The sequence below is a fragment of the Calonectris borealis genome, chromosome 1 (assembly GCF_964195595.1).
Source record: "Calonectris borealis chromosome 1, bCalBor7.hap1.2, whole genome shotgun sequence".
Taxonomy (NCBI): Eukaryota; Metazoa; Chordata; class Aves; order Procellariiformes; family Procellariidae; genus Calonectris; species Calonectris borealis.
In genome coordinates, this window is record NC_134312.1 from 211,869,466 (window position 1) to 211,893,429 (window position 23,964).

Here is a 23,964-nt window from a genome sequence, read left to right on the forward strand (position 1 = left end):
TAAAGATATGGGAATGTTCCTCTCCCCAGACACACTTCTGTATGTAAGTTTTTGAGAAAAAAAAAGGTGGAAGTGGAAAGAATCCTGTTTCAACTGTGGTTAACTAAATGTGTGCATTAAATACACCTATGACAGATTGCACTACACAAGTTACTGTATACTACAATTATCCACAAATGAGTGATGCATAATTTCATCACTTCCAGTGGAGTTGAGCAGAAGCATTTTGAGAAAAAATGGAGGTATAAGTTAGGAGAAAAGTACCAGAAAAGGAGGATGGAAGAGAAGACGGAAAAAAATACTATACCAAAATATGCTTCCTCTGTCTGTAAATATAACTTTGTTGCTTGTAAACCTATCATCTGCATTTCAGCTGCTTTTTTCCTAGCATATTCTTCTATTTTTTGTCCTGTCTGCTGACATGATCTTATTTTTTCCCTCTTCAGTCACTCTCTCCTTCCCTCTTCCTACTGTCCTCCTTTCTATGTTGCTCTCCTGAATTTACCTTTCATTCTGACTCCCTTCTCACTTTATCTGCTCTGGAGTAATTATTCCTAGTTTTTCTTCTACCATTTCAGTTCTCTAACCTCGCTTCTTAACTCTTGAGATTTAGCACCTCCTTTTTCTTGTTGTCCTGCAGTAGATACAACAACGTTTGAACAGTCCAACAAAATTTTGGGGAAACTCCAGTGATAAATATCAAGGCTGTTTGGTGAAGTTTTCAATTAGTGTGAAACATCTCCCATAGGGATGGGCTAGGAGGATCAGGGGTACCAGGTCAACACGATGCGAGGACAAAGCCTTCCAACAGAGAGTAAAGGGCATTCATTTTACAATTGAAGAAACCTTTTCTATACCAAATAACAGGAAGATTATCTGAATACTTCAGTTTTTTTAATAATAAACTCCCCAGCTCCATTACACAGGCTTTTGAGCCTTTCTGCTGCTTTGGAGGCAGAAATCAGATGTGTAAGGGTTGGCAGAGAAGCATCATCAAATTATAACTGCCTGGCCAAAGAACCATTACAGAATTTGTTTTGAAAATAATTCAAGATAGACATTATAATGAGACACTGAGAAAATTCATTACACTAGAAAAGGGAGTATTCAAATAAATGGAGAAGACCTTGCCTATACTTCCATTGACCAAGCTTCATACATCTGTTATAGCAGTATTTCCTAACGGTGTGGGTAGGAAAATACCCACGACAAGGGAGAGGTATGATCATGTTGCAATTATGTGCCATATTGATTTTGTTCTCTTTTAGTGGATAACTATCAACCAGAGCACTTGCCTTCCTGAAGCAACACTAAGCAAGCTCAACTTAACGGGCTGTTATTAACACAGCAACCTGAAAGAAATCCTGAAAGTTGTGTGATGTATAGAATAATCCTAATTCCTCCACGAAGAAAACCGTTCTAAACTTTCCAACTCAAATAACTTTTCATCTCCTAGGTTCAGCAAAGATCACCTTAAGCCATGCTGGTATGCAGTCACTTTAAAATGACGAAGTCCATGTGAATGCTGAAGAGCATCTCTACCTTCCACGTTATTCCCAATCACTTACCAACGCTGGCTCATAGCACCGATGCCAGCTACCGTGCATTGCGGTATGAGCTGTGCAAGCAAAATGATCCAGCTCAAAACTACACAGAGCAAAAATAGTGGCTAAATTCGGCTAATCCTGGAGCTGCCAGGAATGCTAGTGACGACCAGAGAGACTGACTGGGGACATCAATCACTTCTGAGTTCAGAAAACTTAACCACCGCCTCAGATAAGGCAATTTATATGAACTCAGAAAATAAAAGCTACCTTGCTTTTATTCCTTGTGTCATTTGACTCTCAAGCATCAGTCGTATTTTGGTAGCATAGAGGTATACTGACATTAAGTCTCTTTTTAGAAAGGTTTTAAGCTTCAGATTACACCACTTAGATATTAGAGTTTTGTCTTTAATGACGAAAGGCGTGACATATGATCTTGGTGACCAAAAGTGCTACTGCTCTCAACACCTTTTAGGACATTTTGGTGGGGCAGGGAGGACAAAAAGCCACCTCTGAAAGAGAGTGTCAATAAACGTTTGTTAGCAGTCAACAGCATTTTATAGTCAATGGGAAAATATTCTGCAAGCCAAGTAGATCTGACTTTGAATAAGGTGTTTTTCTGACACTTTTCTGAAAGTACTGTAATTCTAACACGATTTTGTCAGGTTGATCCGCTTATGATTAGGAAAAGGCTGAAGTGATTTTGAGTCATTAAACAGAGGAAATGCAGTTTAACGACTCTCCCAATTCTTTTCTATTTTAGAACAATGGAGACGGGAAGACTGCCTCCCCCCACGGCTCTGGATAGATCCGTAGAGGATTCCTCCCATGGTTGTCCAAAATATTACCGAAGGGAATCAATGATGAATTCACATATGGGATAAGACAACAACCAACTCACAATCCCAGTCCAGACAAACTGGACAAAAATTTTGAGGACTGATCGAGTGACCTCTCTGTCGTCTGTCTTCTCCCTGAGTAGTTGTTCCTCTCTTACCATGTTTCTATGACTAGAAATTGTGGAAGAACACTTTAATTCAGTGTGGTAGAAGAGTCACGTTTCTCCCTCTACTAATTTTCAGATATACCCCTGCCCACCGGAACCGCTGACGTGTTCCCTGTCTTCGCCGGCCCTCCCGTCTCCACTCCATACGTTCTACAAGACATGGTGATTTCTACAGCACAGAGACGTAATTTGGATTTTTTTTCCAGGTATACCTTTCAAGTTGCATTCAACAAAGCACTGCAAGGTTAGCTTCCTCCAAAGCCTTTACTGGCCACTGTCTTTGACAGCTTATTACATCAAATATTTCACAATATGACAGCCATTGATGTGCATCAAAAAGTGGAAGAGTCTGAGGAAGTCAAATATGCCTTTCCCTAAGTGGTAATACCTATATTATCCAAAACCTATTCCTACAGATCTGAAAGGACAGACAATCAGACAATCTGTAGCCTCGCCAGAGAATCTTTTCACCGCTTCTTTCTTAAGATTTCTTTCCTCACTATCTAAGTGAATTCATCCATGCTGCAATTTATTATTGTAAAAAGAAATGCCTTGCTCTGCTATCTTTCTATCACAGCCAGCAAGAACAGACTATTTATTCTCTTCCTCTTTTCAGCAGTCTTGTATGGACATGAAGACAATTATTCCATCCCTTACTTATTTTTTTTAAATTAAACAACCACAATGCATCCTTTTAAATAAACCATGTTTTCCAAACTCCAAATCACTGGAGGAGAAACTCTAAGGTTTCTCTGCCTTTTCCGAATTCTTCTTGGTGTGTAATAATCAAAAGGGACACAAAAATGCACTGAAAATTTCTTAAACTATTTTGATTTTTTTTCTGAGAATTAAACTAATGGACCTATAACCTCCTGATCCTGTATTTTAATTCCTCTGTTACAAAACCAGAGACAAAGGAATTAAATATTGCTGATGATTGCTCAACAGGATATCCATCAACCCTGGCATGGAGGGACTAATTTTAGAAGAGAAAGTGTTTTCGAGCCCATTCAACTGTCAGCGTTGCTGTATCAGGTCAAGGAGGAATTCACCAAATACCTCTGGGCTCTGGTCAGTTCTCATTTAACTTCCAGGTTGTCTCTAAAACACTGGTTCATTACCAAAGACAGACAGGAGACAACTAGTTTCCTCCAAAATCATCCAACATTTGTAGCTTTGACCATTTTAGTATTATGAGCTGGTTTAATCAGCATTCATACAGACAGGTGTCTACTTCAACCTTCCAAGTCAAATTCTCTGAGGCTGTTTTGCCGTGACTCTGGGAAGCAGAAGAAAATAAAGCAAGGAGAAGACTGCCGATGCAGGGGTCTTAATGGGTGGTAGATGAAAGGATGAATGCTTCTTCGAATCCTTTAAATTAACAGCTCTCTCCTATCCACACATTGTTCTTGGCCAATATCCGTAAGTAATTCGTAAGTAATGGAATTACGAAAAAACAAGCCGCAGCTTCCAGAGTTTTGCAATTACCAGGGGATCATACAGCTTGAAGAACCACAGATGGCTACATGCCACAGAAAGCTCTAAGTCAAAGGGTTGTAGTCAAAGGTTACTTTAGCAAGCAACTTTCCAGTCTGAGATATAATAAAGAAAATTTGAGAAGTCTGGTGTTTAAAAGGGAAACAATGACAAGGTAAATTACTTGTTACATATATCTTGCAAACCGAGAGAGAAAAAAGTTATTAAAATTAGTGTCTCATCCGACCCCATTACTGTATGTTTTAAAAAAGGAATACAACTGATAACTTGTGAAAACGTATGTGAAACTAGTTTACTCGAAAATTAAAAGAAGGTAGTTGCACCTGCACGCATGGCAAATATTTGATATAAGACTGTAAAATCTCATTTTCCTGTTCTCCTCTATTTTCACCAGAACAAAAAAAATGTTATTTTCCCTGCGGTAAGCTATTTAAGAACATATATGAAAAGCAGTATTTCAGCCGTTTTCATACTATGTAATGTTAGATCTCCAGGGTCTTAATTATGAGATGAGAGGAGGCTCCTTAAGTAATCAGTATAATCTCCAGACGATTTAAAGCATTTAACTCAGCATTTCCCTTTTTAGCCCAATTATGTTCACAGCACTGGGTTTTTAATGCCATGGAAGCATTAAAGAGCAACACACTCAATTCAGAAAGCTTGAGTCAAGAATATACTTGAAAGCTTGAGTCACATTTTCGGATGAAAACCAAAAATCAAGTAAGCCCTTAGAAATGCTGTTTAAAATAATCTTTATAAACATAAATAGATATACTAGCAACATACCTGAAAAAGAACATGAACAGAGCAGCTGTGATGCAGAACAAAAGGACCTACAAGAAAGAGAAAGAGTGTTATTACATAAAACATCACATTACTACTGCATGTTCTGGATCATGAAGATTTTACAACTGTTACTATAAAATTTACACTTTATTTATACGCTTGATGGGCCAGAATGAAAGCTTGTCTGAATCCATCAAAAAGGATTCTCTTGTTTCTAGTGGACTTTGAGACGTTCCTGTAGAAGTTAAAAAAAAAAATGAAATCCAAACCAGGGATGGGGGGGGACAACAGACACAGGAAACAATGTCACTTAAAATGGTCTGGAATAAAATAATAAATAATAAAATAATAATAAAACAACAGAACGGAAAAAAAAATAATAAAACAATGGAATGAAAACAGTAAAGCAATAGAATGGAAATTTAAACATTATCTTTTGACTGTCTTTGCTTTTGTGATTTATTCAAATATCATATTGCTAGTTTCAGTTTAAAAGGCAGGACATTTAAGATGTCTGTACAGACAGCTGCTTCTGCTTAACCACTTTTGAGCAAGTTTGAGAGTAGATAATTCTATTCCCAAATGAGAGTATCCTTTCTAGTAGTTTACCTTCGTGTTGAACTCCCTTGGAATAATCCAGTCTTGCTCTAGATTATAAGAGACAGTGAACAAACTTAGCAGCTCTCCAGCACTGAGAGGGGAACGCCCTTCTTCCTCCCATGCCCTCTGCTCCCAGCTCAGTGCTCTTACCTCCCCCTTACCACCTGCACACTGACTCAAAAATGCTGAAGAAAACGAACATAAGGAGGAAAAAAAAGTAAACAAAAACTTTGCAGAGTTTTCTGCCAATTTGGTGAGATAAGGAGATCACTGGAAGGGTGTAAAAGCACCAGAGCAGGCACAGGCAAAAGGGATGGAGGGGGACCTCCGCACCAGGAGCAGAGAAGGGGAGAAAGGATGAAGCCATGTGTTCAGTTTTGGGCCCCTCACTACAAGAAGGACATTGAGGTGCTGGAGCGTGTCCAGAGGAGGGCAACGAAGCTGGTGAAGGGCCTGGAGCACAAGTCTGATGAGGAGCGGCTGAGGGAACTGGGGTTGTTTAGTCTGGAGAAGAGGAGGCTGAGGGGAGACCTCATCGCGCTCTACAACTACCTGAAAGGAGGTTGTAGCGAGGTGGGTGTTGGTCTCTTCTCCCAAGTAACAGCGATAGGACGAGAGGAAATGGCCTCAAGTTGCGCCAAGGGAGGTTTAGATTGGATATTAGGAGAAATTTCTTTACTGAAAGAGTGATCAGGCCTTGGAACAGGCTGCCCAGGGAAGTGGTGGAGTCACCATCCCTGGAAGTATTTAAAAGACGTGTAGATGAGGCGCTTAGGGACATGGTTTAGTGGACATGGTGTGTTGGGTTGACGGTTGGACACGATGATCTTAGAGGTCTTTTCCAACCTTAATGATTCTATGATTCTATGATTCTATCCTCCTTGAGATACCAACAAGCCATTGTACCTTGATTGTAGAACTGCTTCTACATACAGCTGTTTCAGGAACAACTACACCATGCTTTAAATTCATAACCTGCCTTAATCCATGCCATCTTTGCCAGGTAGAGCTGTAGAGAAAGCAAATACTGGTTTGTTCTAGATACACTGTCCCATATTCATACCATCATCAGGAGGCAAAAACCTTACAGAAAAATTGCAAGTGTTTTAGAAAACACTTGCACTTATTTTCAAGAGTTCAAGAAGTTTGATCATGATAGGATACAGATAGCTTAAGTGAAAAGAAATGGAAATGCTGGCAGCAGTGCATATTTGAAGGTTATAAACACATAGAACAGTGGGCTGCTGCGTGTTGATATAGATCAGAAAGTGTGATAAAAATCTGAATAGGAAAAGTTTACAATGATTTTCAGAGAAAAAAAATCTTACAATGAGACTATTTCCCTTTTCTAAGTCCTCTGGCATGTGACTTAAAATTAGGTCACACAAGACATTATAATGTTTACTGTGTAAACTACCCATTTTTTTTCCTTTTCCTTCACCAGTACTATTGTATTTTATTATTCTGCATTAAAAATGTGAACATCTGAAATAATTTTATATGAAATCATTCGGGTAAAGTGAGGACAATGATGTATTTCAGTTCAAACTCGCAGCAAAAGCAGACTTACATTTAAACCCAAGTTCTATTTAAAAAGAACTGCCCTAACCCTCCGAAGTTCAAACCGTATTTAATCATTCAAACAACAATCATCAATTCTTTGGATGCCATTTCTGGGAGACAGAAGGTACAAGAAGCCTTGACAGCCCAAGTAATGATACTGAGAAATGAGTGAGAAATGGCAAAAAAAAAGTTTTCTGGGGAAAAAATAAAAGTAAGCCTTTGCATATTAAAAACACTCACTTCATTAAATACTTTTTCTTCCCCTTTTTTCTTTTCTTAAATAATTTTTATAAGAACCTAACAAGTATACATGTGTACATCACTAAGATCCCCTCCAAGCTCTCTCTTCTCCAGGCTAAACCACCGCAGCGCTCTCAGCCTCTCCTCGTATGAGAGATGCTCCAAGCCCTTAATCATCTTTGTGGCCCTTCACTCCAGAACGTTTATGACTCTCTTGTACTGGGAAGCCCAGCACTGGACACAGCACTCCAGATTTGTCTCACCAGGGCTGAGTAGAGGGGAAGAATCACCTCCCTCGACCTGCTGCCAATGCTCTTTCTAATGCAGCCCGAAAGGCTGGTGGCCTTGTTTGCTGGAAGGGCTTCTTGCTGGCTCACGTTCAGCTTAGTGTCCAACAGGACTCCCAGGTTCTTTCCTGCAAAGCTGCCTTCCAGCTGCCCCCAGCATATACTGGTGCCTGGGGTTATTCCTCCCCAGGGGCAGGACTGGGCACTTCCCTTTGTTGAACCTCATGAGGTTCCTGTCAGCCCATTTCTCCAGCCTGTTGAGGTTCCTCAGGATGGCAGCACAACTACCTGGTGCAGCAACAGCTCCTCCCAATTTTGTATCATCTGCAAGCCTGCTGAGGGTGCAGCCTCCTGTCCACTCGTCCAGGTCATTAATGAAGATGCTACTGACCCCAGTATGGACCCCTGGGGTACACCACCAGTGACTGGCCTCCCACTGCACTTTGTGCTGCCGATCACAACCCTTCAAGCCTCTCAGTTCAGCCTAGCCCGTTTTCAGTTCACCTCACCATCCACCTATCATCAATTTGTCTATAATCTGTATTCTATTTGGCAAAATCTGGGCAACTTAAAGTACTTAAATAACTTGCTTTATCAACCTCTACAATTATCAGATGTCGTCCAGAACTTAAAACTACTCCTTGAAAAAAATAAGATGTGGAAGACCTTGGTCAGATGGAAAAGAGGAAACTGGTACTATTTTTTGCAAGTGAGAAGTTCAGTGAATATTAGACAGTCAACCAGGCCACTTCCAGTAACCACAACTATACTAGCATAAATTATTTGAAACAGCCAGTTTGTAAACATCTAGATAACAAGACGATAAGAAACAACCAACACAATAAGCAAGTAAATTAAAACTATTGTAATTTTCTTCTTTGACAGATGTTTTAAGGAAAGGAGCAGGTGTAATTTATCTGAACTTTAATGCACCTTTGTGGCAGTTGCATATGTTAATTAAGTAAGTGGGCACACGGCTGCTCAAGAACACTACAGGAGAAAACTCTAGTAGTTAGTAGTTCATTATCAAACTAAAAGGCATTTTAACTGAGGTCACCAAAGGGGTTTTGCTTCCCTCTTCAGTAATGATTTGAATGATGGAACAGAGATTATGTCACAAATTCACAAAATCCTTTAGAGGCCAGGTCTTCACGCAAAGTGATTGAATTGCCCAAAGTCAACAAGATGAAATTCAATAAAAACAAGTATGAAGTACTTGGCAGGAGAAGTCACATACACAAAAAAACACGAGAAGAAATCACTGCATAGGCAGTACAAGAGTATAACGATTTCCGCAGATCACAAATAAACAGGCACCAGCAATGCGAGGCTGCGGAAAGCGCCATAAAATAGCATTATGGACTCTTTTGGAGGCAGAGGAGGTAAGACATCACGGCGTATTACACTAATGACCTGGTGCTAGCAACACCCTGAAATATGGTGTTGGGAACTACTGTTAAAAGAAAAGCACAGACAAAACAAGACAGCCCAGAAGAGCATGAAGAAAGTAAGAGGTGTGCAATCCATGACTGTTGGGAAACTGCTTAAAGTAAAAAAGAAGTAGCCAGTGACAAACATGAAAACTATTTTCATATAATTATCATGTACTGATAAATCTGTCTTATCGAGTACAGAAGGAGGAAGACAGAGCTAAATCTACAGCGAAGAGAACGTAGGTTAAATATTAGGAAGAGGTCTCTCTACAGGGTAGTGATAAACTAGAACAAGTTGCTTGTGAGACTGTGGAATCTCCTTTATCAGAGGCGTTTAAGATCAGTAGAGGCAAACATCTGCTAGCAATGCTCCGGGCACATTTGACATTGTTTCTCCCAACATTTAAACAACCGAAGGACAGCAAGATGTGCAGCTAAACCAGACTGTTCTACGTGAAAGGCACAGCCCAACGTGGAAAGCCCAGTCATTGTCTTCTTATCATAGCACCAAGAAACAGAAGGCAAATGGTCACCACGCTCCAAAATTAAGCTACTTTCAGAATAAGCCTTTTTTTCAGCTTTTCCCCATTCTATAGAATTTTTTTGTACCATCCTCAGTACAATATGCAATACCTATTTTAGATTTAAAAATAACTATACTAAAAAAGAGAAAAAATACTAAGGCCTACAGAAATAATTCTAAATATTGAGTGAATTTAAGCCTTAAAATCTAGTGAGCAGGAAGTCTCATTTGGGATTTTTCTTGCAGAGTCCATCACTTTCTGATTTACGATACAAGGTCAACAAATAATTGCGCTTGGCAACACACAGACCTTGAAACTTTCCAGCTGCAACAGACACAACAAGCAGACAACCTAATGAGAATGATACGCCCTAAATATTTGAACATTTTGAGAGAGATGTGCACAGGTTACAAGGAAAAATCCCTATGCTCCAGGACAGATTAGCATATTTGGTGTGTAAGGTGAGCACTGCAATTTAATTGATTACATTACGCTTCACTGTACTGTACTAAACCTTAATAAATAAAGAGGAAAGTTGCTGACAAAACTTAAGAGGTACTTTTTCTAGATCTTTTTTTTTTCAAGAAAGCTTAGCCCTCATATAAACAGTATCACGAAGCAACATTCAGCAGTTCCCAGTTCTCAGCGCAAAACAAAAAGCTCTGGCTGAAAGCAGTTACCAGCCGCCCCAGTAACACCAGCCGCCCCAGTAACACCAGCCGCCGCAGCAGCTCACAGACAACTTGCCCTCACAGCCAGAGAGAAATCTTGGACCAGAGACAGGAAAAATAACATTGACAAAACTATTAAAAACTGCTCTCGAGTCTCATGTATTCTGAATTTTCGTGCATATTACCTAATCCCAAGGCTACGTGTATCTTCCTTAAGCATTTTCATTATAGTCAGATTTCCTGGGGTAAAAGAAGTCTCTGATCGGAGGCTGCTGGTTCTCCCATACAGCCGGAATAAAGAGTAGGACTGAAGTCTGTGATAAAGTAACATAGACCTTGTAATTAAAAAGAAAAAGCACCGACGTTACACATAATCCATGTAAATGAAGACAGGAGGACGGAAAAGAGACAGATCAGTGATATCAGCTGCTAGAAGCATTTGGAGTGTTGGAGCTACCGTTCAACGCTGCATAGTGTTAAATCCAGCTCACAGAAGACCTGAGGCTGTTTCAACCACTGGCACATCAACACTTGACTTCAAGCGTATTCATGAAGCCTGAAAACCATCACCTCCTTGATCAACCACTTCGCAATGCATGTGAGAGCTATATCTACACTCAATGATAAAAAGAAGTTACTACTCCTAGTTCTTGAAGGCAGTATGCTACAGAAAAAAGAACTGTCAGCTAAGGTCTGTCCGAGGAAAATTTTATTGATAAAAATCATGGAAAATTAAAAACCCTGATGACATTTGACTAGCAGGTCAGTTAAAAGAAGTTCTTCCAATAATTATGACTTGAGCCAATTTCTTCCAAAAGTTGCAAAGGAAGGAAGGTGGACTTACTGTCATTTTTCCATACATATTATTTGGTCTACTGAGAAAAACCTAGCTCTACCTGTAAATCCACAGAGCTACAAAAACAGCACTATAATTATATTTTGGTGTAAATCATAGGAATTTTTCAACTGATGGTTGTGGTTCCTGAATTTTATTTCAAGACATGTTATTGCTCCAATAAAAATGCTTTCCACAACTCTTACCACAAAGATTATCTCTTAAGCAAGCTCCCTTCTAATAAAATAAAAAAATTAAAATAATGGAACTAGACATGCAGATTAATGTAATGGCCTTGTACTCCAAGATCAAGGAAATAAATGTGCATGGAATACCTCTTTTCTACTTGCACATTACATAATGTAAACCATAGTGTCCTAATCAATGAATTGTCTTTATGAAATTGATATGCTATTCTTTTCCAATAATAAAGTATCTGGTTAAAAAGCACAAAACTTGCTTTAATTTTATAGTAGTTAAGGGGGATCGAAATCACAGAATCCTTCTGCTTAATTAGACAAAGATACCAGAAGTGATATAAAAAGAAGATAGGTGAAAATAGGTGTCATGTCTCATGAAGTTCAGCCACCTGAAATCTGATCTGATGATCACTCTTACTAACGTAAGTAGTTACTATTTAGTACTATTTAATGCTCTAGGCAAAAAATTATCATAGTAAATAATTACCTGATGGAATTAGTCACTATTGCTGACAAGGCACTTCTTACATACGACAGTAACATCTTCACCTATATGGGACTAAAGGGCGGGACTGCGGCCCTAAACCCATGAGCTGCTGATCCCACCAGCTGTGCCGCGGAGCTCACTGCTGTAAACAGCACTTACACCCCGACACGGCGCAGACGGCGGCTGCAGCAGCTGCTTACTATTAGATTGTATCAGCAATGGGTTTGGCAAGCGGCGTTCCTGGGCACCGAACTAGTTTCTATATGTTCTCCCATTCTCCGCCTTAGTTCTCTATTTACTATCCCACGTGAGTAAAAATCACTTGGGGGGGGGGGGGGGTATTGTGCCCCCCCATTCACTTTTTCCCACCTCTTAGACTGCTGGTCTTTTTGGGCTAGCACAGGGGATTCTCCTGAGAGCAACGCTAGCATAACTTTATTCTCACCAGCTAGAGAGAGGAAAAAAAAAAACCAGCAGAGGCAGCTACAAAGAGCAATTCAATGCCCAGAATACATGACTTTCAATAAAACTAAAGATGCCAGCATCTCAACGTTTTTGGCTTATTCAGAGAAGGCGCAGAGGTGGCTGGAGTATCACTGCAAGCGACTATTCTTTAGCTTGACAGAAAAAAACATACGATGGTGAGAACCTGAAGTCTGCCAAATTCAGACTAGTAAGATGGCAACTTTTTCTCCGGTTAATAAGATTAATTGACCAAATATGATTGGACTGTTTTGTGTACCACGAGTTGTACACTCGATGCACAATGTGGTGAGATTCACCAGCCAGTCTTAACCAGTATATGACTGGATGATTATAATGGTCTCCTGCAGTGTCAGCATTCATGAAAACAGTATTAGTCACGAGTGTATTTTAAATGCACGCACTACGTATACTAAAAGATGCATTTGTACACACCTCAGCAAAAGCTTCTGAATCCTTAGCTCTTTATTTAAATTTCAGTATTGAATACAACGCATACTTTGGATCTGTCAAATAGCTTATTAAGGCTATAGTGAAAATATAGCGAAGGCTGAAGGGAAAAATATACTCCCAAATCCTGCAGCAGCTCCGGCACTATTGCAACGATCCAGCTTTCCGTGTCTCAGAGTCCCTCGTTCCTCTCTCTGTCTCACAGACAGCACCTCAGAGGACCAAACAGTCCCTTAGACAGGGTTTTGAACAACTAATCTCTCTATTTAGCCACAAAATCCTTATATTTCAATCCCCCATGGAGACAGAAGGAGTCAACGGGGAATGCAAAGTGCTCTGAGTTTCCTCAAGCACGTACAGGTCTGGAACGACCCGTACTCCGAGTCCAAGATCTGACACAGATCTAACAAAGCACATGCACCGTAATCAAGTATTACTGGCAGTACCTGCTGGGTACGACTATCTACAGACAAAGTTTGATGCACTCTGATTACTCTGAAGTCATATACCACCTCTTCTCTTTTACACACTAATTAAAAAACTGTGATCTTTACAATATCCCTTATTTTTCTATTAATAGCACCCTTCAATTCCTAAGAACTGCAGCGAGTAGCAAAAATGAGCTATTCAATTCTCAGTGTTGCCATTGCTTATTAAAGAAGTCACACAGTTCCTGCACAGAAACGTCATTGTTAAAGTTCTTAAAACAAAGATATAAAGGTATTTCATGTTGAAAACAGGTAATTTGGTTTTGTACAAAAGCATAACAACTTATGGAAAACGGTGGTTGTCTCTTACCAAGCTCAAATTTCTAGTGATGCCAAAAGACATATGCCAATTGATAATCCTCAAATGGAACCATCTCTTTCTGGACATTTCAAGTTATGCAATGTTTTACCTTACTTCTATAGCAAATCGTGTTAAATCAAAACCTTTATAACACCTGGTCCTTCTCTATTTGAAATCCACTGTATTTGGGGAGAATTCATTGAGCTATCAAAAGTATTAGCAAAAACTCTTGTCATAACCTTGATCATCCACATAATGATTATTTTTCTAGTCGAAATTAAGTACCTTCTGAAGCAACACAACATTGCTACTGCTTTAAAATTGACAGGCTTTATGAAAACATAGAAAAGAATTTGTCAGATCCTTATTGGGCACTGGGCCAATTTAGCTACACCTACACCACTTCAGCTGTTAGAGGCTCCTAAATTTTTTTCTGCCAGCAAGCCTCAAGCAATCTCTAGATTGATAAGATCAAAAGAAACACTAGTATGTGTTATTAAACAAGAGATTATATAGATTCATGTTAAAGCACCGTTGTTTGATCATGATTAAATGATTACAACTGACAAATGTAGAAGGTAACTGAACCAAGACGGGGAGCACCCGCCAGTCTCAGAAGAGTATGGAAGAACGAAAATTAAACCCTTGATTTTCTAGTTCACAAATTCCATATATGTACATATAGTTAAGCACTTCAACACCCTACATTTGTTTTCTCAAAAAACACTTGTCAAGTCTCTCCCTCCATTTTTCATGTTATCTTAACCACAGCAAACAAAGCTACAACATGCTGTAACGGAGCCAGGGAACAGCCTTTCTTAAAGCTCTTGACGAGAGTCCGCTGCTTTCAAGGATGCACAACGCTTGAGAGACTGAAGTATAAAAAAGTAACTGACAAATGAAACAGCAGTACCTTACTATTGCACCTTCCTAAAAGAGTGAAGAAGAGCTATTATATCATATTGGAAGAGCTGAACCGGGCCCATTTCTCAAACTGATCAACCCCTTGCAACACAACTGGCAGGCGGCTCCGACACCGAGCAATGGGGACACACCTCCACTCCTATTCTGTATCTTCTGGTACTCCCAGGTCTCCAAGTCACATCCCAGGCTATAAAACATAAACCCTCAATTATCAGCTGTAAAAACATCATTCTGTTAGGCTGCCACACAGCCACCTTCTCGTTTCAAATAGTATCTAACTAGAAGAAAAGCACATACACGAAAATATATATACATAGAAAGTAAGTACAATATCTTAGGGCTACAGAGACATAAATTATTTGGGAGGGTTGCTCTTTCCTCAATTAAAAAAAAATACTTGTGTGGTTTAGTAATAATTACAAGAGGAAGAAAAGAGCAGGAGGAAACTCCAGCTCATACAAACAAGAAACTACCTTCCTGAAACAAAATACTCGGAATGAATCACAACAAATATTCTAAAAGTTTAAGAGTTTTAAAAAATCGTCTTTTTTTTTTCCATATTGTAAGGTGCATTTAAATTAAGCAAATTTATTTTTTTCCCCGCGCATCTGGTTGGATAACACTACGGGCTCAATTGCTCAGTACAGAGACACATAGAGTATGACATGCACAACCTACACTTAAAGGGGATAAATAGAATTGAAAGACGTGATGCTTCCTTAAAGACAGCTCATTTTTAAGTTATTATTACTCAGTAGTAGGATTAAAATGAAATGCCCCCAAATTATCTGAAGTCAATGACACATCTCCACTGACCACCAAGACACTGCATCAGAATCAAGGAGGAGAGGGGTGTAAGCATCGTCTTTATATTCTGAAAATAACATTTAGATGTATCTTCTTCAACATGAGCCTTTTATAGCAGCTTTTTTTCCTTATTTTGTATTTACCAGCGTGGGGGGAAAAATGTAAAAGCTAGAGGCTTGGTCTGGTTGATTAGGAGGATCGTGCTCGGTGCTTCCGCCGCGTGTTCCCGCCTGAGGTCTGTGCCTGCTCACAGCGGCACACGCGCGCACCCCTCCCACAATCAAGCGCCCTTCTCCCAAAACTGTACCTTGATACGTGGCATCAGTACATTCACACATTAACAGAAAAACCGTCAAATGGATTGCTGTTGAAAGGTTACACTTGGATTCTGACCAATAAGAAATGAAGAGCTTCAGTGATTAGTCCCTACAAGAGACAATTTTTGCCACGAGACATGGCAAGTCCTCGGTTTACTCACCACAAGAAATGTATTAAAAGTGACACTGCCGTATTTTCAGTTCATTTCCCATTTCCTGACATAGCTCAGCTCTAAGCCCCCCAACCATGACTTTAATACTCAGACAGTTGGAGGTTTGGGGGCTTTTTTGTTCTCCAGATTTGCTTTGTTTTTGGAGGCCTCTTGAGAAAAATCAGCATGCCCTCAGCGGGGCAAGTCTTGCTGAATTAGGCCTGCCTGGCTGGACGAGCACTTCGATGACTTTTGAAACCTTGATTTTCATTATTGTGTTTTAAGAGAATAACTAACAGCCACTCGGCAGATTTTGTAGTTCATTTCTAATTACCAAGGAGTATTTGCAGTTACGTTGACCGTATTTTTGCAACAGTCACAGTTTTCACAAAGAAAATTTCTCTACAAGTTTTTGAAAGTCAAGAATTGGACTAATGAAAAACTTCCATATGAAAAAACAAGCACAAATCAAAAAGAAATCCTCTATCTTAAAAGGCTTGTGAACTAGAAAGCCTTCTGAGATGGAGCTTTTCAAAGCAGGGAATATAGAAAATTCTCCATGAAACAAATCCAAAACATCTATCAGTCCGTAAAAGCGTACGTCCAGCTCTGTTTAAGCACCCAGGTTGTCTCCGTCGGAGAACCAGGAGTTAAGACAGACACACACTAAGGCAGGACACAAGAACAACTCAATACCTTCCCGCTGTGAGAGTGATTAGACACAAAGTGGAGTCACATCGTCACTTGTAATCCTTCCCGTGCTCAGGCACTCGGAAACTGAAAGGGTTCAAGTTTCTCTGCCTTTCAGATATAAACCATCTCTAGCTCGTACGAGGCTAACTGTGGTAAAGACTGGTATGGTATTTGATCAAATTCTTCAGAGATCTATTAACAAAACAAAACAAAACCCCTTCCCAGCAAAGGCTGTTCCGAAACTGTGGAGCGAAGCAAAAATTAGGGGAGTATGTTCTTGACCAATACCTCACCAAAAATACTGTGTACAAAGAGAATTAATATAGTTAATGTTTTAATAGGCAATATCCTTGAGAAGAACAAGCTTCATGAGAGTGAAAATTAATATATAAAAATATATGTATATGTGTATATATGGGTATACCAGAAGGAGTCCAGCGAAGGACCACAAAGATGACCAAGGACTTAGAGGAGAGGCTGAGATAACTGGGGTTGTTCAGTCTGGAGAAGAGAAGATCCGGGGCGGGGGGGATCCTAGCAATATGTATAAATAAATTCCTAGTGGGGGGAACTAAGAAGACTGAGTTGGACTCTTCTCAGTGGCACCCAGTGACAGGAAAGGAGGCAATGGGCACAAGCGGAAGTACATTAAATTCTGTTTAAATCTAAGAAATAACATTTTTCTTGTGAGAGTGGTCAAGCCCAGTGAAGTTTCCATCCTTGCAGGTACTCAAAACTCAACTGGACAAAGCCCTGAGCAACCTGCTCCAGTGGACCATGCTTCGAGGAGGGAGGTTGGACTACCTGATCTCCAGAGGTGACTTCCAACCTCAACTCTTCTGTGCGTTGGTGAAGTACTAGATCCTACAATAGCCTAGCAAACTGCATTTCCGTACAGACTCTAACTAGAACTACATGGAGCAAGCTTTTCCACGTTTCTTTAAATTCACTATGTTAAGTCAGAGTAAAATACTTCTGAAATAGCTAAAATGAACCCGTTTGATTGAATTTGGGCCCCCAAGATGCTACAATGTTACACAGAGCTTTGTTCTTGCTGTCTGAAATACTCATTCACTCCACAACTACAAAGAACCTGCAAAATTGCCATCATTTTAAATCTGCAGATATTTATATACTTATATATGTATATAATTATATTTATTGCTAATACACGCTACGGAGTCCAGGATATTCATTGGCAATACATGCAAGAGTTTTATATTATACCACTGGACCATACTGAACCAAATTTAAAAATCTACACTTCAAATCCGTATTTAAAGTCTAAGATTATCTACAATTGGGTCACTGCGATACTACTACAAGCTGATGAGTTCTTTATGACAGCTACACATTTTGCTGTGCAGGTTTGCTCGTCACTCGGTTGTGTCTCAGTTCAGGCTGAAGCTTCACAAATTACTTTCAGACAACATCAACTTACATAGTCACCGCTCCTCCTCTCTGGAGGTCACCTTTCTTTTGCTGATTACTGCCATGTGTCTTCTGCTGGCACAGAGATGCACAGAAAAACAAATCATAGACCTGATCCATCTGAAAGTAACCGTTTTCCCCTCCCAAGGACTGAACCGGGGCAGGAGCTGGCAGGTGGGGTTCACGCCTGCCTAAATCAGCTTAAGCCACACCGAGATCAAATCGTAACCTGTTATACACTGCAAACTCCTACCAACGCCGTAAATTCAACCAGCATGATTTGAACCTCCCATCTCTATAACTTTGATGAATAAATGTGAAGTAGTTGTGAACTGTTCAAATTAGAATACATTGAAAATGCAGAATTAGAAATATCCTTGAAATATAACATTGCAAATGAAAACTATAAACAGTAACATCTCTAAATATTAATTCCATATGTAAGCTGAAGTTTAAATCTGGTTACTTATCCTACAAGAGCATTACAAATGTAGTAAATACTAAAATAACAATAAATTTTCTTAGTACTCTGTGCGGATGTCTCATATTAGACTTCTGAACGTAACTCCTTAGTTCATGTTACGGATATCATCCAAGATTTCATCTCCACCATGAGGATTTCTGCTTGCCTCTTTTTCTTCCAGAGCTCATAATCACTGAAGAATTACAAGGTTTGATATATACCTTAGTATCCAAAAAGGAACTGCAAGAGATATTTGTCTTTAAAAGTTTACAGGTGTTGAAATAATTGCCTTGCTGCAAAGCATATGTATTAAAATATTGCAAGCATAATATTCTGTGCAAGGCAGCATCATGAAAGCCTCTGTATCCAGTAATCATTCATATTGGTGAAAATTATAAACAGTATCAGAACACGATGAAATTCTGATAAGCACCACAAACTAGTAAAGGGACAGGTTTAAAGTAACAGAAATAAATAATGTATTTTCATAACTCAGAAATAAGCAGCATGGTTTTCCCACTATTGTGACCGCCTAAGTATTAATTTTAGCGGTGTATTTGACAGAGTAAGTTAGATGGACAAATTTAAAAATTACTGGGAATACTCAGACTTACTGTAATTTAGTTACAACAGACAAATAGTTGTTTTCCAGCCTCAAAAATTTCCTGATCCACATGGCCGAGCCCGCAGCTGCCCCCTCTGTTCTGCTGGTGAAACTGCAGGCAGGGGCAGGAAGGAGCTGAGGAAGCCAATACAGCAGCCAGGAGAAATACGCGTTAAAGAATGCACTCGGGAACTGTGGATTTCTTTTCTTAAAAATGATGGACGACTAGCAGACACCTATGAAATTTTTTTTTTATATATACATACATGATGGTATTTTGATACTTACTAATTGAAGAAAAAGTATTTAAAATTGATTATAATTATTTATGTTTACGCATATAATATCATTTAACATCAGTATTTTTGTATCTTTCCACTACTTTGGTAGAGTTTTCAGTAACACTGTGAACTACATGCATTTCTTTGCAAGTAAGAGCCCCCTTGAGAACGCGAGGAGGGGGAAATAGCACGGTAAGCTAAAACGCCTCTCACATTTCCCAAGACGGGAGCCTCCACAATGTACAGCTGACACTAGTTGTCATCGTAAGATACAGTTAACTCCTCAGGGTAACGAGGGCTCTCAGCAGTTAACATTTTATGTGAGCATGCTAGGAAAGACAAGTAATCAGAATTGTTTGGAAGGAGGTGAAAGCAGAGATTATGTTATCTGTTGAATGAAGGAGTTCATGCTGCCATGGAATTACTTTGCAGTGAAGCTTCCTGAGAAGGTGTAGATACTTCTGTGTCACGGGAAAGGACAGACTTAGCAACTTAAAGAAGTTCTCACCACAGATGTCTACTCCATCCCGCTGCTGGAGGTTACCTTTTCTTCGGCTTTGCCTTGCAGCAGCGAAGCAGCTGGTGCGAGTGCTCGGCCCCCGCTTCACCGCAGTGAGCCAGGTAAGGGAGTCACGCTGTCGGTGATACTGGGCAACGTAAAGCAACTCATTTTGCTTCAAAGACCCCCTCATTTGGTCCTTTTAACCATCTCCTACGTGGAGACTGAGTGGAAAGGGGATGCTAAGCAGAAGCTAAGAGAAGCACTACTTTAAACCGCTCTAGCTAGATTCACAGTGCCTTTCCCTAAGTTTTTACTAAGCTTTAAGATTCTTAGAATTAATAAAAAGAAACTCAAAACTAATACAGAAATCAGTGGAAAAATAATGGTATTTACTGAAATACTTATTAATGTGCTTCTTTTTAAAAGATTACACAGCAAAGGCTCACACACCAGGATACATGCATTTTTTTCTTCTATTACAGAACTTCAACGTCAAATTTCTTCTAACACCGCCTCACAGACAGTTCCCAAACTCTTCCAAAAAATAATATTATTCTTTTCTATTATTATTTCTGTGTAGGAATCTGCATTTTACCATTTAAGTCCACCAGAGCTGAACAAAATGTAGCCATACACACAAAATCTTAGCAAAATCAATGTTTTTGTCAGAAAGTAGTAAGTGATGTTACTCCTTTTCCCCTAATGATCTCTTTTACATTTTAAGCAATGTATTTTTCATGAAGTGGACAAGCGTCCTATGCAAGCAATTTTTTTTTTTGTGAGCTACAGCTACCTCTCAAAGAAAGGAAAATTTCAGAAAACAGAAACATTTTTCTATTCTTTACAATAAAATGTACAGATCCACTGGAACTGAATTTTTAAGGTAATACGTACCATGGTAAGCGAGGTCATGTTTTGCAGAAGCACTAAGAATGAAGTGTATTGTATTTCCACATCTATTTTCTGATCAGTAAAGTACTAGCAAGATTTCCAAGAAGTCAGAACTCGAAAAAGTAGATAATGCACATACATATTGATGGTATTGTGGATGCCTAACAGATTTCCTTATAGGACATCTGACATCCTCTCCTGAACTTGTCATTGCTATCGACTAGAATTTGATTCTTAACACACCAGTATTTCTTGAGTTTATATGAGACAGTTCAGGTTGTCTAACTAAAAAGTAAAGCCTTTCACCAGAATAAAATTAAATATTTAAAAAATTCAATGAATTGGAGAAAGCAGGCCTTTTGACAGCGCCTTTAATGGACAGGATGTACAAACTCAGGAAACATCATCAATAATGTCCATTGTGCCGTAACGAACAGATGAGATTCGAGGGTCGCGCTCCATGTGCGGTAAGGGTTGTTCCCTGAAGGAGGCAATCCTTTCACGAGCTGGCGAAAATCACCCCTCCTTCACCAGGCTGAGATTATACCCCTTCATCTCTTTGCCCGCACACTTAACACATCTATGCTGAAGCCGTTCAACTTGTTTGGGATGCCAGCCTCTGAACTCTGGACACAACTACCGAATTCACACTACTTCTGACCTTTTTCACCGGGTCCAAAATGGTGGTAGGTTCATCCAGATAATAATTTTTAACCTGGTAAGGTGCTGGATAAACCACGGGATTTTACTATAAGGGATCAGAAAGCTGAGTCCCTGACAGGTCACTGAGTGGCTTACCTGGTGAGCCACAACACAAGTACTCACATCAGAAAGACCTGTTTAGTTGACAGCAAAGGATGAACAACCTCTAGTCAAGTGCAATAACTCTACAAAGAATTCTCGTGATAAGGAGAAAAACTGAAGGAAAGCACATCATGAAATCACTTAATACACTGAACTGTATAAAATGACTTAACACGAACATCTTCAAATACAACACCAAAGAGCTCAACCGATTCTTTATGCTTTCCAGAACACATCTGCTGTCCTTTTGAACCATCTCATTAAGTATTGCTCTGAAGCACAAAGACACCGAGCTTTATCTAGCAAAGATTACAGGGCTCCACACATCGCTCTTTCAGGAAACATAATTTGATTCTGTATCTTCTGCATCTACAGCTCACAAACGGTGCAGAAGACCAAATGATTTGGTTATGTCCTAGCAGTTAAAGGCCTTTTTGATTACAGGATAGGCACTTTGAAAGCAGTACAGCAAAAGGTGAAATGCACCCGTATTTGCTCCATTAAACTGACTTAAGTTTTCCAAGTCGCCACTAAGAAATTCTGAATTTCCCAAAGTGAGGTGTGTGAACAGATGAACTGCCAACTAATGAAGTAAAATGGCATTCAAGATGGGATTATACTACGAAAATACTATTTAAACTTCAAAGACAACAGATGATTATAATATAAATGAAACCAACCAAATGTCCTTGGGTACAGGGATGACCAGCTGACAACACAGTTTCATCTCTCAGCTACTCCTAGACAGTCTCTGCAAAAACAGTACTAGGAACAAACTGTGGGGCCAGTCCCCTACTCCACCAAAATATGTTATCTTGATGTTAGTTGTACTGAACATACTTAGTTGTACTCAGCATAAACGAGCTATGAGAACATCTAACTGCAAGGCAACAACGCTAGGATCCTTTCTTTCCAACCATAAATTTAGCACTTTTATATCATTAACACTGAAATATCAATGGGTTAACAAGTTCAAGTCCAGAAAAATTCAAACTCAAGCTACAATTTCTTTCCTGCAAATTATAGCAATGTAACTGAAATTAAACTGCCTTTAGTTTAAATTCTGTTATCACTGGAAACTCTTTTTAAAAACTCAGCAGTTTTGGCATAATTGTATTTCCGGCCTGTTTCCTCAACAGTCTCAAAAGACTTTCCTGTAAAACAGCTTAAGTGCACATCCTACTCTCTAAAATGCCAGCATGCGTATCAGAGTATCCATCACATACAGATGATGTGATTTTTTTCTTTCCCAATAGGGTACGTAAGAATAAATCACTCAACCAAAAAAAGATCCCAACAAATCTTAGTGAAAGTACCCTGAAACAAAAACTTCTTTCTGCTAACTTAATAACAGACACCTGAGATAAAGAAGACATTATAGATTATCTCATCAAATTTCATTATTCCATATTTAAGGCAATGCTTTCACAAATACTCCTGAAATCTTTGAGTAATCTGTTATATCACAATTTCCAGGTATCTCAGGGATTTCAGATATTTCTCTGAAATCCAAGGAAGTAACAAAAGCATTTCATCTTTGTTTCCTTAATAGCAACCACAACCACCCAACACCACCCAACACCACAACCACCTGCCCTTACATTTGCACAGGCAAAGGGCTATCACAGTGAGTCCAAGAGCTCCTTATTTTCCATCAGTCAACAAGAGCTGATCATCAGAGTATGAGCTGAAGTCTATAATCTTACAATTCAGAATAGGCTTTTTAAAAAGCTGAAGAAAAAGAGAGAGGTTTGTTGTTGCTGTTGTTTTCATTTTCTTTTCAGAATATCTTGCCTGTCTTACTACCTCTAGCACTGTTATAAGTATTATTAAATAACTTCTTAGCATCAGTTGGTGGAGACAGAAAACCTTTGAGCTTACAATCACCCATATCTACACATCACTTCCTACTTTGCAAAAGGTATTTCCAGCCAAGAGTCACCTCTTTTTTTTGGAACCCAGAAAAAATATTTGGTATTTCCTCCATGGGCTCTTCACAGTCATTAATGACTAAAATTATTCCTTAGCTGGACCAATTTCCTTCTCACACTATCCAAGTTCAGGTGGTGGATAAACAGAAACAGCTTTGTTAACCCACACCCATTAAAAGGAGTGAAATAAAACACGTGCAAAACATGAAAAAGAAAAAATCTGAGAGAGAAGATCCCCAAACACGCTCCTTTTCCAGGAAGTATTTAAACAACGGAAAACAAAAGGAGGTCGGGAGCAGGAGAAAATTCAGGGATTCAAATCTGAACTAAAGATAAACCAAACTATGTGCAGCATCCTTGCAGGCTGCTCACAAATCACCGGCCTCTAAATTAAATACAGGAAACAGGAAACACCGTGTGACCCCCCCATATTTGTCATTACTTGCACTATTGTCACTGTCTGCAAGGTATGGTTGACCTCACATGGACCTTAATGTTCATGGACCGCAGGGAATCATTACAAAAGGGAAAACAACGGAGACAAAAGCAGAACCGAGCAGAGCAGGCAGCACATGCCCCAGTATAGCTGAAATTCAGACGAACGGATCAGGTTACACAGAGTCAAGCAAGTATACACCAGTGTAAAACACAGACTGATAGTTTCAGCTATCAAATTACAGAAAAAAAACTTGTAGAAATACAATGGCATTATACACAAAGTTTTAATCTGGACAATACTTTAATAGATTAGTCATGTTACAGATATTTG

The 23,964-nt window shown here is 39.3% G+C and overlaps 1 protein-coding gene across 2 annotated transcripts in view; it reads right to left on the bottom strand.

Moving 5' to 3' along the window:
• The window catches only part of TMEM135 (transmembrane protein 135), a 185,549-nt gene that overhangs the window by 56,547 nt on the left and 105,038 nt on the right, over positions 1-23,964 (bottom strand). For both annotated transcript variants that reach the window (XM_075140179.1, XM_075140180.1), the window contains one exon: positions 4,834-4,880. In XM_075140179.1, coding sequence (XP_074996280.1) covers positions 4,834-4,880 — 47 coding nt within the window. The remainder of the gene's footprint in view (positions 1-4,833; positions 4,881-23,964) is intronic.